This window comes from Triplophysa dalaica, chromosome 13 (assembly GCF_015846415.1).
Source record: "Triplophysa dalaica isolate WHDGS20190420 chromosome 13, ASM1584641v1, whole genome shotgun sequence".
Classification (NCBI taxonomy): domain Eukaryota; kingdom Metazoa; phylum Chordata; class Actinopteri; order Cypriniformes; family Nemacheilidae; genus Triplophysa; species Triplophysa dalaica.
Genome location: NC_079554.1, coordinates 14,407,849 through 14,420,808, shown reverse-complemented (window position 1 = coordinate 14,420,808; position 12,960 = coordinate 14,407,849). Strand labels below are relative to the sequence as shown.

Genomic DNA, 12,960 nt, shown 5'->3' with positions numbered 1-12,960 from the left:
GCATATATTACAGACCATACTTCCAGACAGCCACAGAAAAAATTAAGAGATCATGCCAAAGTTTCATTTAATCAGCATTTCTAGATGTGTTGTGGCCATTCCAGTCCAGTGTCTGTCAATATTTCAACCAAATCAAACCTCAGGAGGACATAAAGTCATTCAACAGCATGTAAAAGACTGACATCATGAAAACTGTGAGGTTAACACCCAAAATTAACTTTTCCTTAACACATGTGCTTACAGGTGAATATGAACTTTTCTTTGCAGTATTTGAGATCTGAAAAATACAGAGCATATTTTTCTCTTGTTTTCATTTTCTGCCAATAAATGCAAACAGAAACAATATTTATAACTGTTATTTGTTAGAAATATTTTTAGTAGTTCACACATTGAAACAAAAATGATCATCTGACCTTAATACATACCTACAATAAGTACATTTTAAAATCCGAAAAACAATAGTTCGAAATGGTCTCTTAATTTTTCCACAGTTGTATTTTGCACCGAAATCTTAAGAAGCTAAGTAGTTTCTTATAAAATACAAAGAATTGCTTGCCCTGAATTCAATCACATTTATTTAGCCCATATATTCAAATCCAACCTACTCAGTTTTACAAGACAAAAAACAAAGTGTTGCGAAACAATCACAACAGCCCGTTTCCACGCCTACTCAGCAATGCTTTGAGTTCACACATCTAACGGCAGCCGTTAGGTAAGCTATGGCCCTTGAGACCAAAGCTAGGCATCGCATCGCAATCAATGGCCAGGACGCTAGGCTTGTTAACTCATTTATGTGAATATGGCACTCCACCCATCGCGAGCGTCCCTCCATCCCCATGGTCACCTAATCTGGCTTTGGCCTTTTGTGTGCTGTTGAGATTGAAGGCATATTGAACGAACCCATCTAGGGGCCATTCAGAAGAAATACATTCCTGCATCTTCAATATCAGATAGCTTCTAGTCAGGACTGTCTATCGATCCATTGCTTTAGCACTTCTCCAGTGGGTGAGTGGCAGCTTCTTGTCTAAACAAGATAAACGCCAATGAGGGGATGAGTCATTCCTGTCTGGCGTCCTCGTCTCTCTCGCTTTATCATCTTTTCTTCACCTCTATTTTCATCCAGGACCATTTTACCACAAGCTCATCTAATTTACTGTAATGCACCGCTGCTTTGAGAGCAGGAGGGAATTAATATAAAAATAATCCGGGAGCGTGCAGCAACAGCTATTTAATGTGACAACAAGAGCTTTAGACACAGGCTTGTTAAGACAATGTTCATGGTGGATGATGATCTTACAGTTCATCATTTCTTGCTTTCCAACTTAAGGTGGTTTAAGAGCTCAGCATACAATGCTATTTTTAAACAAAATAACTAAAAAAAGACATGTAAGTGTTATGATACGACCTGGAAAGATACTGCTTGCAGGCAGCCATCCAATGCAGGCAGTGGGGGGGTCTGAAAGAGACGCCTCTGAAAATGAATCTTATGCTTTTCTTATATTTCAATGCAAAACTATCCAGCAAAATTCTCTCGCTGCATTTCTAATGTAATGTGTCACCGCATGAGTCTGAGGGGGGAGCGCTGCGCGGGTGTGGGGTAGGAGAGATTCAGAGGGGTAAATGATTGCCCTCTAGGGGAAGGAGAAAAAGAGAGCACCAGAGAGGTTTATCAGAGACCGGGCTGGCAGTCTGCCAGAGCCGTGGCTAGGGTGGTCTACAGAGAGTGAGATAGAGAGAGAGCTCACCTCCTTGACACAGCAAATCTTTGCACTCTCTCTCTCTCTCCTGTCTGCTATCTGGACACATCATTACAGTCCCTCAAAAAAAAAATAGGCAATGTAAATATGTAGGTCAAGCCGAGTGGGTTGCATACCAAATCGTTAGTGTATTATGCGCTCGTGCTTGGAAGTAATAACCCACATACATTATTCTTGCATAACAGAGAAAGTGGGACGATGTGAGACAGTCAACACCAAATTTCATTGTCGTGACATGAATCAATAAAGCTTGCGTGGACGTACAGCAGTGTTCAAGCGCCACCCACAGTTTCTGTGAATTGCGTCAACTGGGTTTAAAAAACGCGTTCATCTTAAAAGAGAAAAAATGTAATGTTTCAATTATTTGATTAAAACACTGCATTTATATGCTCTCGTTTTATCTCCATGCCCTGGTGTTTCGATCCGACAGGACTGGTGTTCATTCAATATGCCTGTCTCGCACACCCAGTCCAGACATAATGAAAATCCCACCCACATGAACGCGCACAAATGAAATCTTCAACTGGACGCAAAGAGTTAAGAGAACGTCTGGCGGCTCGTGGGAGGAGCCGAGGCACGCTATTGGATAATTATACGTGACGTAACCGATATGAGAAACCTAGGAACTAGTTAAGAAGGCGAACGGTAACTTTGAAAAGAGGTTTGTCAAGAGAGCGCAGACGTTGCGAGTCGATATCAAGAGAGAAAGTATCTTTTAACTTTCCGGACTGTGAAAGCGGGAGGGGACATGGTGCTGCACACGGAGCACCGCGAGACAGAGAGCAGCGTGTCGCGAGAGACCACAGACACGGAGGAAAACGAACTGATGGCGTGCAGCCCGGTGCCACCGAAACCGGACTGGTGCAAAACAGCTACCGGTCACATTAAGCGACCCATGAATGCATTTATGGTGTGGTCAAAGATCGAGAGGAGAAAAATCATGGAACAGTCTCCGGACATGCACAATGCTGAGATTTCCAAAAGACTGGGAAAGCGTTGGAAAATGCTAAAGGACAGCGAAAAGATTCCCTTTATCCGGGAAGCCGAACGGCTTCGGCTTCAACACATGGCTGACTACCCCGACTACAAATACAGACCCAAGAAAAAGCCGAAGCTGGACGGTTCTTCAAAACCAGCGCTACATTCGCCGGAGAAGGTCAGCAAAAGTGTCAAAGCGGCAGGAAAGAAGTGCACGAAACTCAAGCCCAGCAAACCGAGCAACATCACCGCGAGATCTACGCAAGACAGCAGATTTAACTACGTTTTCACTAGTTTAAAAGTGAGCAAGTCTATCAAACGGGAACTTACCGATGATGAAGACGACGACGACGACGACGATGAGGAGGACGACTACGATGACGATTTCCCCTCTCGGATTAAAGTCGAGGAGGAAGAGGAGCCCATCAGGCTGCATAAAGTCCCGGCGAGCCCCACGCTGAGCTCCGCTGCAGATTCGGAAGGCGCGAGCATGTACGAGGAGTCCAGGCACACGAGCGGCAGCAGACTGTTTTACAACTTCAAGAACATTACCAAGCAGAGCGCAGCGTATCCTGCCTCCGTATCACCAGCGTCTTCTTTCAGGTCCGTTTCTTCTTCATCCAGCAGCTCCAGCGAGGACTCCGACGACTTGTTGGTGGACTTCAGTTTGAATTTAGCGGCTGGCTCCCATGGAGCAGACTTGGGAAACACTTCAGGAAATCTTTGCCTGTCTCTGGTGGATAAAGACTTGGACTCGTTCAGCGAGGGCAGCCTCGGCTCCCACTTTGAGTTCCCGGACTATTGCACCCCTGAGCTCAGTGAAATGATCGCGGGAGACTGGCTGGAGGCGAACTTTTCAGATTTGGTTTTCACTTACTAACTGAAACTCTCGCAGTGCTCCAAGGGGGCGAAGCGCATCTTCAGGTTATTCTTTGACTTTGCCTCTGTGATTGTTGCGGTAGGGGTTAACACAGCGGAACGTACGTTATGACACTGGGTAACGTAGTGAAAAGGTTACATGTCAACTTTGACAGGGTTGTGTGTGTGGTTGTTCTGTAGGACTGCAGTGAAACTGCTTAAACATGGAGCGCAAAATGTAATATCTGAACTATGCATTCCCATGCACCCATATCTCTACAGGGAGTTGGCAAACGGCTGCTGGACCGAATGGAGGCGACTCAGAAACACTGTTCAGGATGTAACTTTTTCCTGTGGTCTTATGTAATTTCTGTATGCCACAAATGTTTCTTTTTTGTAACAGTTCCGTTTCCCTGCAAATATGGGGGTATTTAAGCAGATAACCGCTCTAGAACACACAGGTATGGCAGGAAGCATTTTGATACATAACCAACATACCTCATCTTTTTAAAAAAAGAAGTAAACTATTTTCTGGCATATTTTTGTACAGTTAAAGGGAATATTCTTACTGTGCTTTAAGTGAGGTTTCTTCAGGCACTTCAACCCGGTTTCATTTGTAAAGCATGCAAGATTAAACTGAGAACTTGCATTTAAATGCCTGGTTATTATTTTACGCCAGGCAAATGTACAGCTGTAGATCTGAAGCATTTCTATAGAGAAGTGTACAGTGGAATTTGGGGGAACACAGACCTCATTTCTGGTACTAGAATGAAGATTGTATATGTTCTGTAATATAGTAAAGCTAGGAGTTTATGTATATCTGTGTGAATGGGTCCCAAATAGCAGGTGTAAAACTGGATTTTGTTTGCTTTTTTTTATCATAATGGCACATTTGTTTTTTTATTATTTTGTGCAATATACTCTCAAAATGGACCATCTGCGTTTTGTAGCAAAGGAAATGAGTTACATGTCGTCATGCTGAAGTCTGTATCTGACACAAATAAATCAGCTGGAACTGATGAGAACATGTAAGTCTGCTTAATGGTGTGGTGTGTGTTTGAAAGTGATCCAAATAGGACATGAATAATCTTGCGATGAAACCTTGTCCTTACAGGAGGTTTTAATCTTAACCAGTACAAATCTGTTCCTTTAAGAAATCAAATCTCGCACGGTGAGTGAAGCCAACTTTGATTGGTGTATTTCCCCCAACACCACCCTCTCCTCTCTTTGCGTTATGCAAGCTTGTAAGAGTTACCATGCTGATGCACCACAGTCTGAATCTTATGGAGCTGCAGTTTTAGCTTTATTTGGCATAGTTCTCGAACTGATTTCAGAGATTCTTCAGGTGGTGGTGATGTCACTGGTGATGTGAATTTCATTAACGATTGCTTCACAATATGCAGTGTTACAGTTTTAAGGGTAAAGTCAATATAAATGCCTGTTAAGAAAATTGCAAACCCACTCAATGTAGTGTATGCATAAATTATTTTCCAATATTTGCGATATTCTGTAATGACCAATTATGTAACACATTCTACACACGAGTAGTGGATTAACAACGATCTAACGTGCATTTTTTTATTATAGGATATGTGCATTGTTTATTTGGTGCCTTGACATGCGTTGTTATACTTGGTTTAACATCAAGCAGGTCCTTCCAGGGCTCTTCAGCCATAAGTTTTATGCCTTTTCCATATAATGGAAATATTCCATTTCAAATGCAATGATTTATACAATATTTCTAAAAAGTGGTCTTATGTAAGCAGTCTAACTTCGTCAACTGTAAAGGCAGTTTACATGAAAGCCCATGTGTGCAGAGTGGAGGGGGGGAATTAACCGGTGGGATAGCGCTCATTCTCCATTCTCAGTTGCTGCATATGTTAATCTACGGAAGGAAAGTCATTCACATGGACAGCTGCCAAGATACATGGGTTTGATTATACATTCTCCTGTTCAGTTCAGGGTTTTGTTACTATTCAGAGCGTAAAGCACTTTTCTCATTCTAAAGCTACCAAGCCAAGGGCTCTCTGTGATCCCTGTATACAGTTTTTATAATAAGAAACGGTTAACGATCATTGATGGTTTTGAAAATAAAATAGGAACCGTGCTGAATGATTTCTCTTATTAGTGTTGGCTAGGGCCATGATTTAAATTCATTGAGACTTCTTTTTCCTGGTAACATTTTTACATCAACAGTTAACTCAACAACTGGCTGGTTGGTTGATTTGCACAGAAGATTATGAATGTCTTTCAATTACTAAAAAATAGGAATCTTTTCAACATTCTTGATTGTTGCATCACAGAAGATTTTGTCAGATCTATTAAGGACACCGTTTTATTTTACTGTAATTAACATCATCAAAAGACTGCATTAAGCAAGATTAGTTTGCGTTTTCAACATAATAACCAACTTCCTGGGTAAGAACATTTAAAATAGCCAAATCCTTTTAAGAAACACTGTACTAAAGTTCAGTTCATCTTTTGATTTCCATCCTCCATCACCCCTCTCTCTTCTCCACCCCAAAGTTTTCTCTGTCTTACTCAGGCTTTGAAGCCATGGAATAATATGAAAATCTTATAAATACTGATACTTCACAATCTATCTTTCAAACTGGCTTACACTTTTGCCATTTACAACTTATAACCTATGCTACCTACTCTAGTTTCGCAATTATTTTATTTATTCAATATGTTAGGGACAGTAAAACTCTAAATCAGCCACAGGTAGCCCAACAGCTATATTCATTTATTGCCCCTTGTCAGATTTTATAAAGACACTATGTTTTCTTAGTCTTCACTAGTTAGCTTTATGTTGAACAAATGTGACATTCTCTGTGGGATGCCAATTATGGGAAAATGTGAGTGGAGGAATTGTATTATTATAATATTTTATTTATAAACAGTGAGAAGCAACCCACTGTGCTTTAAATTAAATTCAAACTCTGAGTGCTAATTTGACAATATGCATATATTAATGAATGTATCATTGTCGATACAATTTTGGTTCCTGTTGTCAGAATGATCAATACTGATCATAACTGGGTCTTTTATCTTTTTTACACAATTTGTGTGTTCAGCGTTTCATGATGATCTGTTTTCATTTCACACTGTTGAATTCTCCAGGTGAATTTTGCAACATAAGACAATTATTATCGCTATTAAAATATTGATTTATAAAAACCAGTCTGCTGCAACCCTGAACAGTATTATTAACACATTTGTAAGTCAATGAAAGGTGCAAAACTTCCTTGAATGGCTTGAAGGCCAGACTTTACTTCCATTAAATTGCATTTTAGACACAATAAAATATCTTTTGATGGAAGGTTGGGATTCCTGAAATCGAATAAGTTCAGGATTAATGTGATTTCCCCCACTTCTCTTCCCATATACATCATACATATGTTTCAAAGTATCTGCACACGATTCGCTGACACATGAGTAATTTATATGCTTCAATTTAGAAGTATTCTGATACCTGAACATGCTATTTTCCTGTAAATTGTTTTTAGAGGTTCTGCTCTCATGTGAAAATAGATGTCATCATCCACTTCACAGAAGATACACAATAAGCTGAGTGGTTCTTCGTGTTCTTTCTTCAATCCTTTATGAATCTTTTCAGAGACCAACATAACAGACCTCATGTCTTTATTTTTCTAAACACATTTGTGGTTTGAATGTTCAAAGTGCTATCGCCCAAATAAGACAATGTGAAAAATAGCAAACAAGCAGCATGCTTTTTATTATCTCTGCCCTTGAGACTGTGTCGTAATATTCTTTATTCACTCAGAAAGTGTATAAATGTTGCTGCATTAAAGCTCTCATCTATACTGGCTCACATCTGTGTGTCTGCATGTCTTGGATTCTCTAAAATTGAATCTCAGCAATTTCTGCTAATTTGAGCTTGTCATGTTTGTGCAGAGAGATGTCACATCCGATCACATAGTGCAGCCTTAAGGTAGAAGGTAATTTGTCTCCTCAACCTAAGGATCTGCCTCCGCTTTAATAGGTACATTTTGACCCACATTTTTTAATTGCCCATTTGCGTAGCACCAGTATTTCCTGTCTATTCTTTACTTCATTATTTTTCAAAAAGTACTTCTATTTTAAACAATAATATCGTATGAAAAAATAAAATAGTGGTTTTTCCTTCCTAAATCCATTGTTATGAAATCTGCATGTCTTTGAGTATTAAAAAGATTTATTATATACACATCTGTCCTCACGTAATTCCATTGCATATATTCTGTTTGGTCTTTGTGTCATGTTACCGTGCCACCCCACTCCAACCACAAAAATCATGACCAACTCAAACCTCAACCCTTCCTCAGCCCTTCCCCCAAAGCTCCAGACCAAAACACAGATAAGCCTGGCTTTCTGTTACTTCCTGCTGATCTCATGGACTGATAAGTATGCAGGGCTGCTGCAAAAGCACTAAGCCACAGAGGAAGATGTCATTACCTTTATTGACCAAAACACTATCCATCTCTTAGGTGTGCTTTTCCTTCTCACACTGTTGTACTGAACTTCTCTTATATTTCTTATAATTCCAACAGGGAGCTCTGGTCTTGTCTTTCCAAAGCAAGAGATTAGATTAACACGTATGCCTTGACCATAAAACAGTCCTTTTTTTTTAACTTTCTATCTCATTGTTTAATGAACCAAAATTATAATTCTGATAGAAGGATGTTCCAAAATAAGCATTTCTGTATTTGAGAGGGTCTTAGAGGCAGTGATGGCCAAAAATTTAACCTACAAGTGAGGGCTTAAGTGAGCTCCTCCAGTCAGGCTATTCCTGGCAAATGGCAAAACAATGACCTGCATGCGCCTCTGATATGACAGGTCTAGGTTTTACACTTGCCTATTAAAAGTAAACATTTGCATGAACATTTCCCTCACTCAGGCGTTCCCGAGCCGTAATAGGGATTTGATATTTCTGGTGTTGTGTTTACCATGCAAGTCACACAAGATAATGGGTGAATGCTCTTAAATGATTACACGTATTACCCAGTTGAAGTTTTCAGGCATTTATGGATTTGGGTTATTTGTTTTCTTGGCTCTCATATCTGACAACATAATTGAACAATCTATATTTCCTCTGCTTTCCCCTGCCAGAGAGCCATTGTGGTCCGGTGGATTGATTAGATTGATTCTGCTGGTATATATGCTTCTTTCTCCAGTAATGTAAACTTTCTCCAGGTCCTCAGTGGAGCCACACACTGTGAGAACGATCATTTATCTTTGTTGGACTGTACACTGCATTTTTCCGGGCGTAACAGGAGCTACAGTTGTCCTGACACTCTCTTTAGGGACCTAAGAAAAAAAGCAAGGCGTTCGGTTTTAGAAAAAATACCTTTTTACATGCTGTTTACTCTGAATAATATAATGATTGGGAAAGAGAACTCTTCAAGATTTGAAACACCATGACAGTAATGGGAGCTTTACAGCTAATTAGATGCCTGCTTATGTACACATATAGAACTAGACAAGGCCTGAAGCATTAATGGTTGTGGATACAGTTGCTATACAAAGATAGATCCCCTGTCAAATTAGGAGAAGTTGAACATTTACTTGCTGTCAAATCCCTGTTGGAGTTCTGCTAACAAGAGCAAATGAAGGACATTCAAAGGTAAAGAGAAGCTCATCTCTTTTTTGGTAAAATATCCAATGACAGTGGAGGAGAAATAGAAATGATGGGAGTCTGTGAAATGCAATTCTGCTATAATTAAAGTCCTACTCTCTCTCTCTCGGTCTTTCATTTCTTCCGTCTCTCTCTCCACATCACCCTCTTCCACTTTTCCTGCTCATTTCTCAAATTAATGTGTGACCTGCACAATGCTCCCTATGTGTGAAACGACTAATTGGCTGGTTTAAAGTCCAATCTTGTGAAAGGAGCTGTCTAGCATGTTCCCCCTTTCCCCCTGGCACTCCTTCTTTTTTCTACGCTACAAATCATCATGCACACACATGCTGATAGCTGAAGTTTTCCAGAGGTCTTCAGATAAGTGGCCCAAGCACTCCGCATGCTTCTCGAGCAGAGATTGGATGCTAATGGGGACTGTTATAAACAGCCTATGGCTGGTGAGTGAGTCGGGGTCATATGCCCCTATGAGGCCTCAGCGAAAAGGTGTGTTAGCAAGATATACATTTCTTATTCCAATGTAACATTTAATTACAAGTGATTGACAGATTATTAGGCACCAGCTGCCAAAGGAAATGGAAGTATATTATTATTTTGAAATATTATATGATATTCACTATATTGATATTTTTCAAAGCACATTAGATGCTACATTATATTTAATGATCATAAAATAATACAAATTATATATTATAATATTACATTTATTTTATATGTTATATTACATATTTCATTATAATAAACAGGTAACAGGTAAAACAAGTCGCAGCAAGACTTTGATCAAGATCAGTGAAATTTACGCAACAATTATATTATCATAAAATGTAAAAAAAAATGTATCATCTTGAAAATATTTAATACATTTCTCTTCTTTTTCGTGACCCTCAAAACGTATGAAATACATAATAGACATATACAGTACATGGGCTAAACAAAAATGAGGTAGACTGTGTTAAAAGTCACAGCAGATGTTTTCTCAATTGTTTTTCTCAAAGAATGACCCTTGATTTACTTGCCAAGCCTTTTTCACTCACATTTGGGGCTTGGTCATTGTTGGTTTTAGATCCTGTGTGAATGTATATATGCATGTGTCTGTGCATGTTTGTAATTGTAGTTAGTGAGCGATTGTGCACATGGGTCATCCTGGGGTCGTCTGAACGTGTGAGGGGCTGCATTCGTGCATGTGCAGGCCTTCAGGCATGTTGGACTCATGCTGACATTCATCTCCCAACCAGTACGTTTTTCCCCAATCATCAAGCTTTATCATCTTTCACTGTCATCCAATTAGGAAGAATGAGGGGAAAAACAATAAACATTACACTGACGCAGGAGATTACAGGGCCTGATGTTTTGGTTTACCAGTGAATACCTTCCATTCCGCAGGATTCTCAGATGTAGGCCCTGTGCTGTTGGTTTCCTACGATTCTATTTCATTATAACACGATCACAGCCCATATCAAAGCCAACAAACATGTTTGGACCAGGGAACAAGATGTCAGCATAAGATACTTTACCAGCATAATTCGAACTCTAAAGGCACAGAGGAAAGCATTCCTCATTTGATCATCCTGCAGAGATGACCTCAGTGAACTAGCATTGCAGTGCCTGCAAACAAACATCTCTCATCTTTCCCCAAAACAAGTGCATTCTTTTTTAATGCGAGGCCTTAACCAAATAATTTTTCGAAGCTGTCTGTATGGGTGAGGTCAAAGTGAAATCCTGTAGGCCGGGCCCTGCCAGGAAATCAACAGATGCATTATTTTAAAAGCCTTTTTGTTGTGTTTCTTGCAGCATCTGTTTGCTGAGAAATTTGATGCGGAGATAAAATGAGCTGTAGGCTGTTATATGCATTTCTGAGACAGATTTACGAAAGCAACGTGTGAGAACAGTAACAGAGATGCACAGGAAGAGCAGGGAGACTAAAGAACTAGCCAAAACACACTCACGCACACATGCACATTTTCTTCTCAGCAAGTCTTGAGACCTGGGCTCTAAACACAACGGCTTTGCTGTCCTTCACACAGTAGCTCATGTATGAAGAGATTAAACATCTCGTGTTCCAAACTACATCTGTAGAGTGTCAAAAAGACTTTCAAAAAGGCAGTTTTCCCTCAGGGTTTACAAAATACTTAGGCCACCGGCACGGCTTCCAATGTGGTTACTTATGAAAAATAAAAAGTTTGCCTATGAAGTAATTGAGAAAATTCGCTAATGGCCGTCTGTGGCCAGCAGTGGTCTTCACTACAGTGCTTTATGTCTTAATCTCCTGCTCTAAAAAAGACTAGCATCTGTAAGAAATGTCTGTCCTGGGGGGGCCGTGGTTCTTACTCTTCCTCTCATTCACATGTCAAAGAACTGAGAAATGACTTTGACTGTAGAGATTTCTGGGCATGTTCAGAAACAAAGAACACAGACTCCTTCGTGTCTTTTGATCTTCTTAGCACCTGTGGTCTCCTAACCACCTACATAAAGCACACGCAGACCATAGGAAACCGACGAGTTTCTCTGTTTGATAAAGGTTGATGGGTGCAAAAAGAAGCTGCACGTGACCCTGGATGTCACCGTCGTCATATGCGTAAGTGATGTCTTTCATCTGCTGACTCACATAGCTTGTGTGTGTTTGTTTGCTTAGGTTTTAGGGGAATGGGGGGCGGGACGGACCCCTGCCTGTCATGTCAGGTCTGTGTTTAACCACAGCAGTTACGCTTTGGCTCTTTTCAAACCCCTGATGGCTTTAAACTTCTGTTGGAAAATGGAAAGTTATTGGAATATTGAGTTGATGAGTGGAAGATGAGATGAAGATAAAGAGACCGGAGAGAGAAAGACAGGGAGAAAAGAAGGTTTAGCAGTACTATAGGGGCAATCAGATTTCTTCTCACAGATAAACATGAGATGCGTGCTGTGAATGCACTGTGAGGGCGGGAGAATCTTTGTCTACTCTCACAGGCTATTCACTAGATGTCAATGATATTTTGTGCGTGTTTGTTCCTGCAGCTAAACAATCCACCTCATAGACAGATTTAACCTTAACCACGATAAACAGAAAACAAAGAGGTAATACCTGTTCCAAGCTTAAATTAATCCATTCACAGGTTCATTTCCTCCTAAAGGTCCAGGGTATGAAATTTAGCGGCATCAAGCTGTGAGGTTGTAAATTGCAATTACCGGCTCACTCCACCCCTCACAAGTCCTGATAAGTGAAGCTGCCGGCTCTTTGATTGGTCCCTGGTTGCTGGCTGCAGTATAGGTCATAAACCCCACCCTCTCCATGTAAACAAATGGGACAGGAGCCACACTATAAAATCAAATTACACATCAAATAATTTTTCCAAAAAATGTTTCTAGTATTTTAGTCAGTGTTTATCACGTTGGTGTTTTATCCAAGTATTCGTTATTGGTTTTAGCTATTTATAAGAGGTTATAAAAAAAGGGGTGACATGATTTCTTCGTTTACGATTAAGTCACCAGGGAATATGGGCAGGAGCTTGATACCAGGCTGCACTACTGCGCTGACTCTGGCTCCACTGACATTTCCTTCTGTGCTTGCCCAGACTCCAAGTTGACACTTTTGCGGAACATCGTCAGACGTTTTAGGGTCAATTTGTTACAATGGGAGGAAGCGGAATCACGCTGTCAATCTTTTATACAGTCTATGAGGCTGATACAGCACTAAGATGTCATCATGTTTTTGCTTCTTTACCGAAATAGATAATGTATTTACGAAATGCG

At 40.2% G+C, this 12,960-nt stretch overlaps 1 protein-coding gene across 1 annotated transcript; it reads left to right on the top strand.

The window, feature by feature from the left end:
- The first annotated feature begins 2,396 nt into the window (after positions 1-2,396).
- sox11b (SRY-box transcription factor 11b) lies at positions 2,397-4,612 on the top strand. The gene has a single exon (XM_056764319.1). The coding sequence runs from the start codon at positions 2,506-2,508 to the stop codon at positions 3,613-3,615; it is 1,110 nt and encodes a 369-aa protein (XP_056620297.1). The 5' UTR covers positions 2,397-2,505; the 3' UTR covers positions 3,616-4,612.
- The last annotated feature ends 8,348 nt before the right edge of the window (positions 4,613-12,960 follow it).

Coding starts and splice junctions, on each gene's coding strand:
- sox11b (XM_056764319.1), top strand. CDS start 2,506: ATGGTGCTGCACACGGAGCACCGCGAGACAGAGAGCAGCGTGTCGCGA.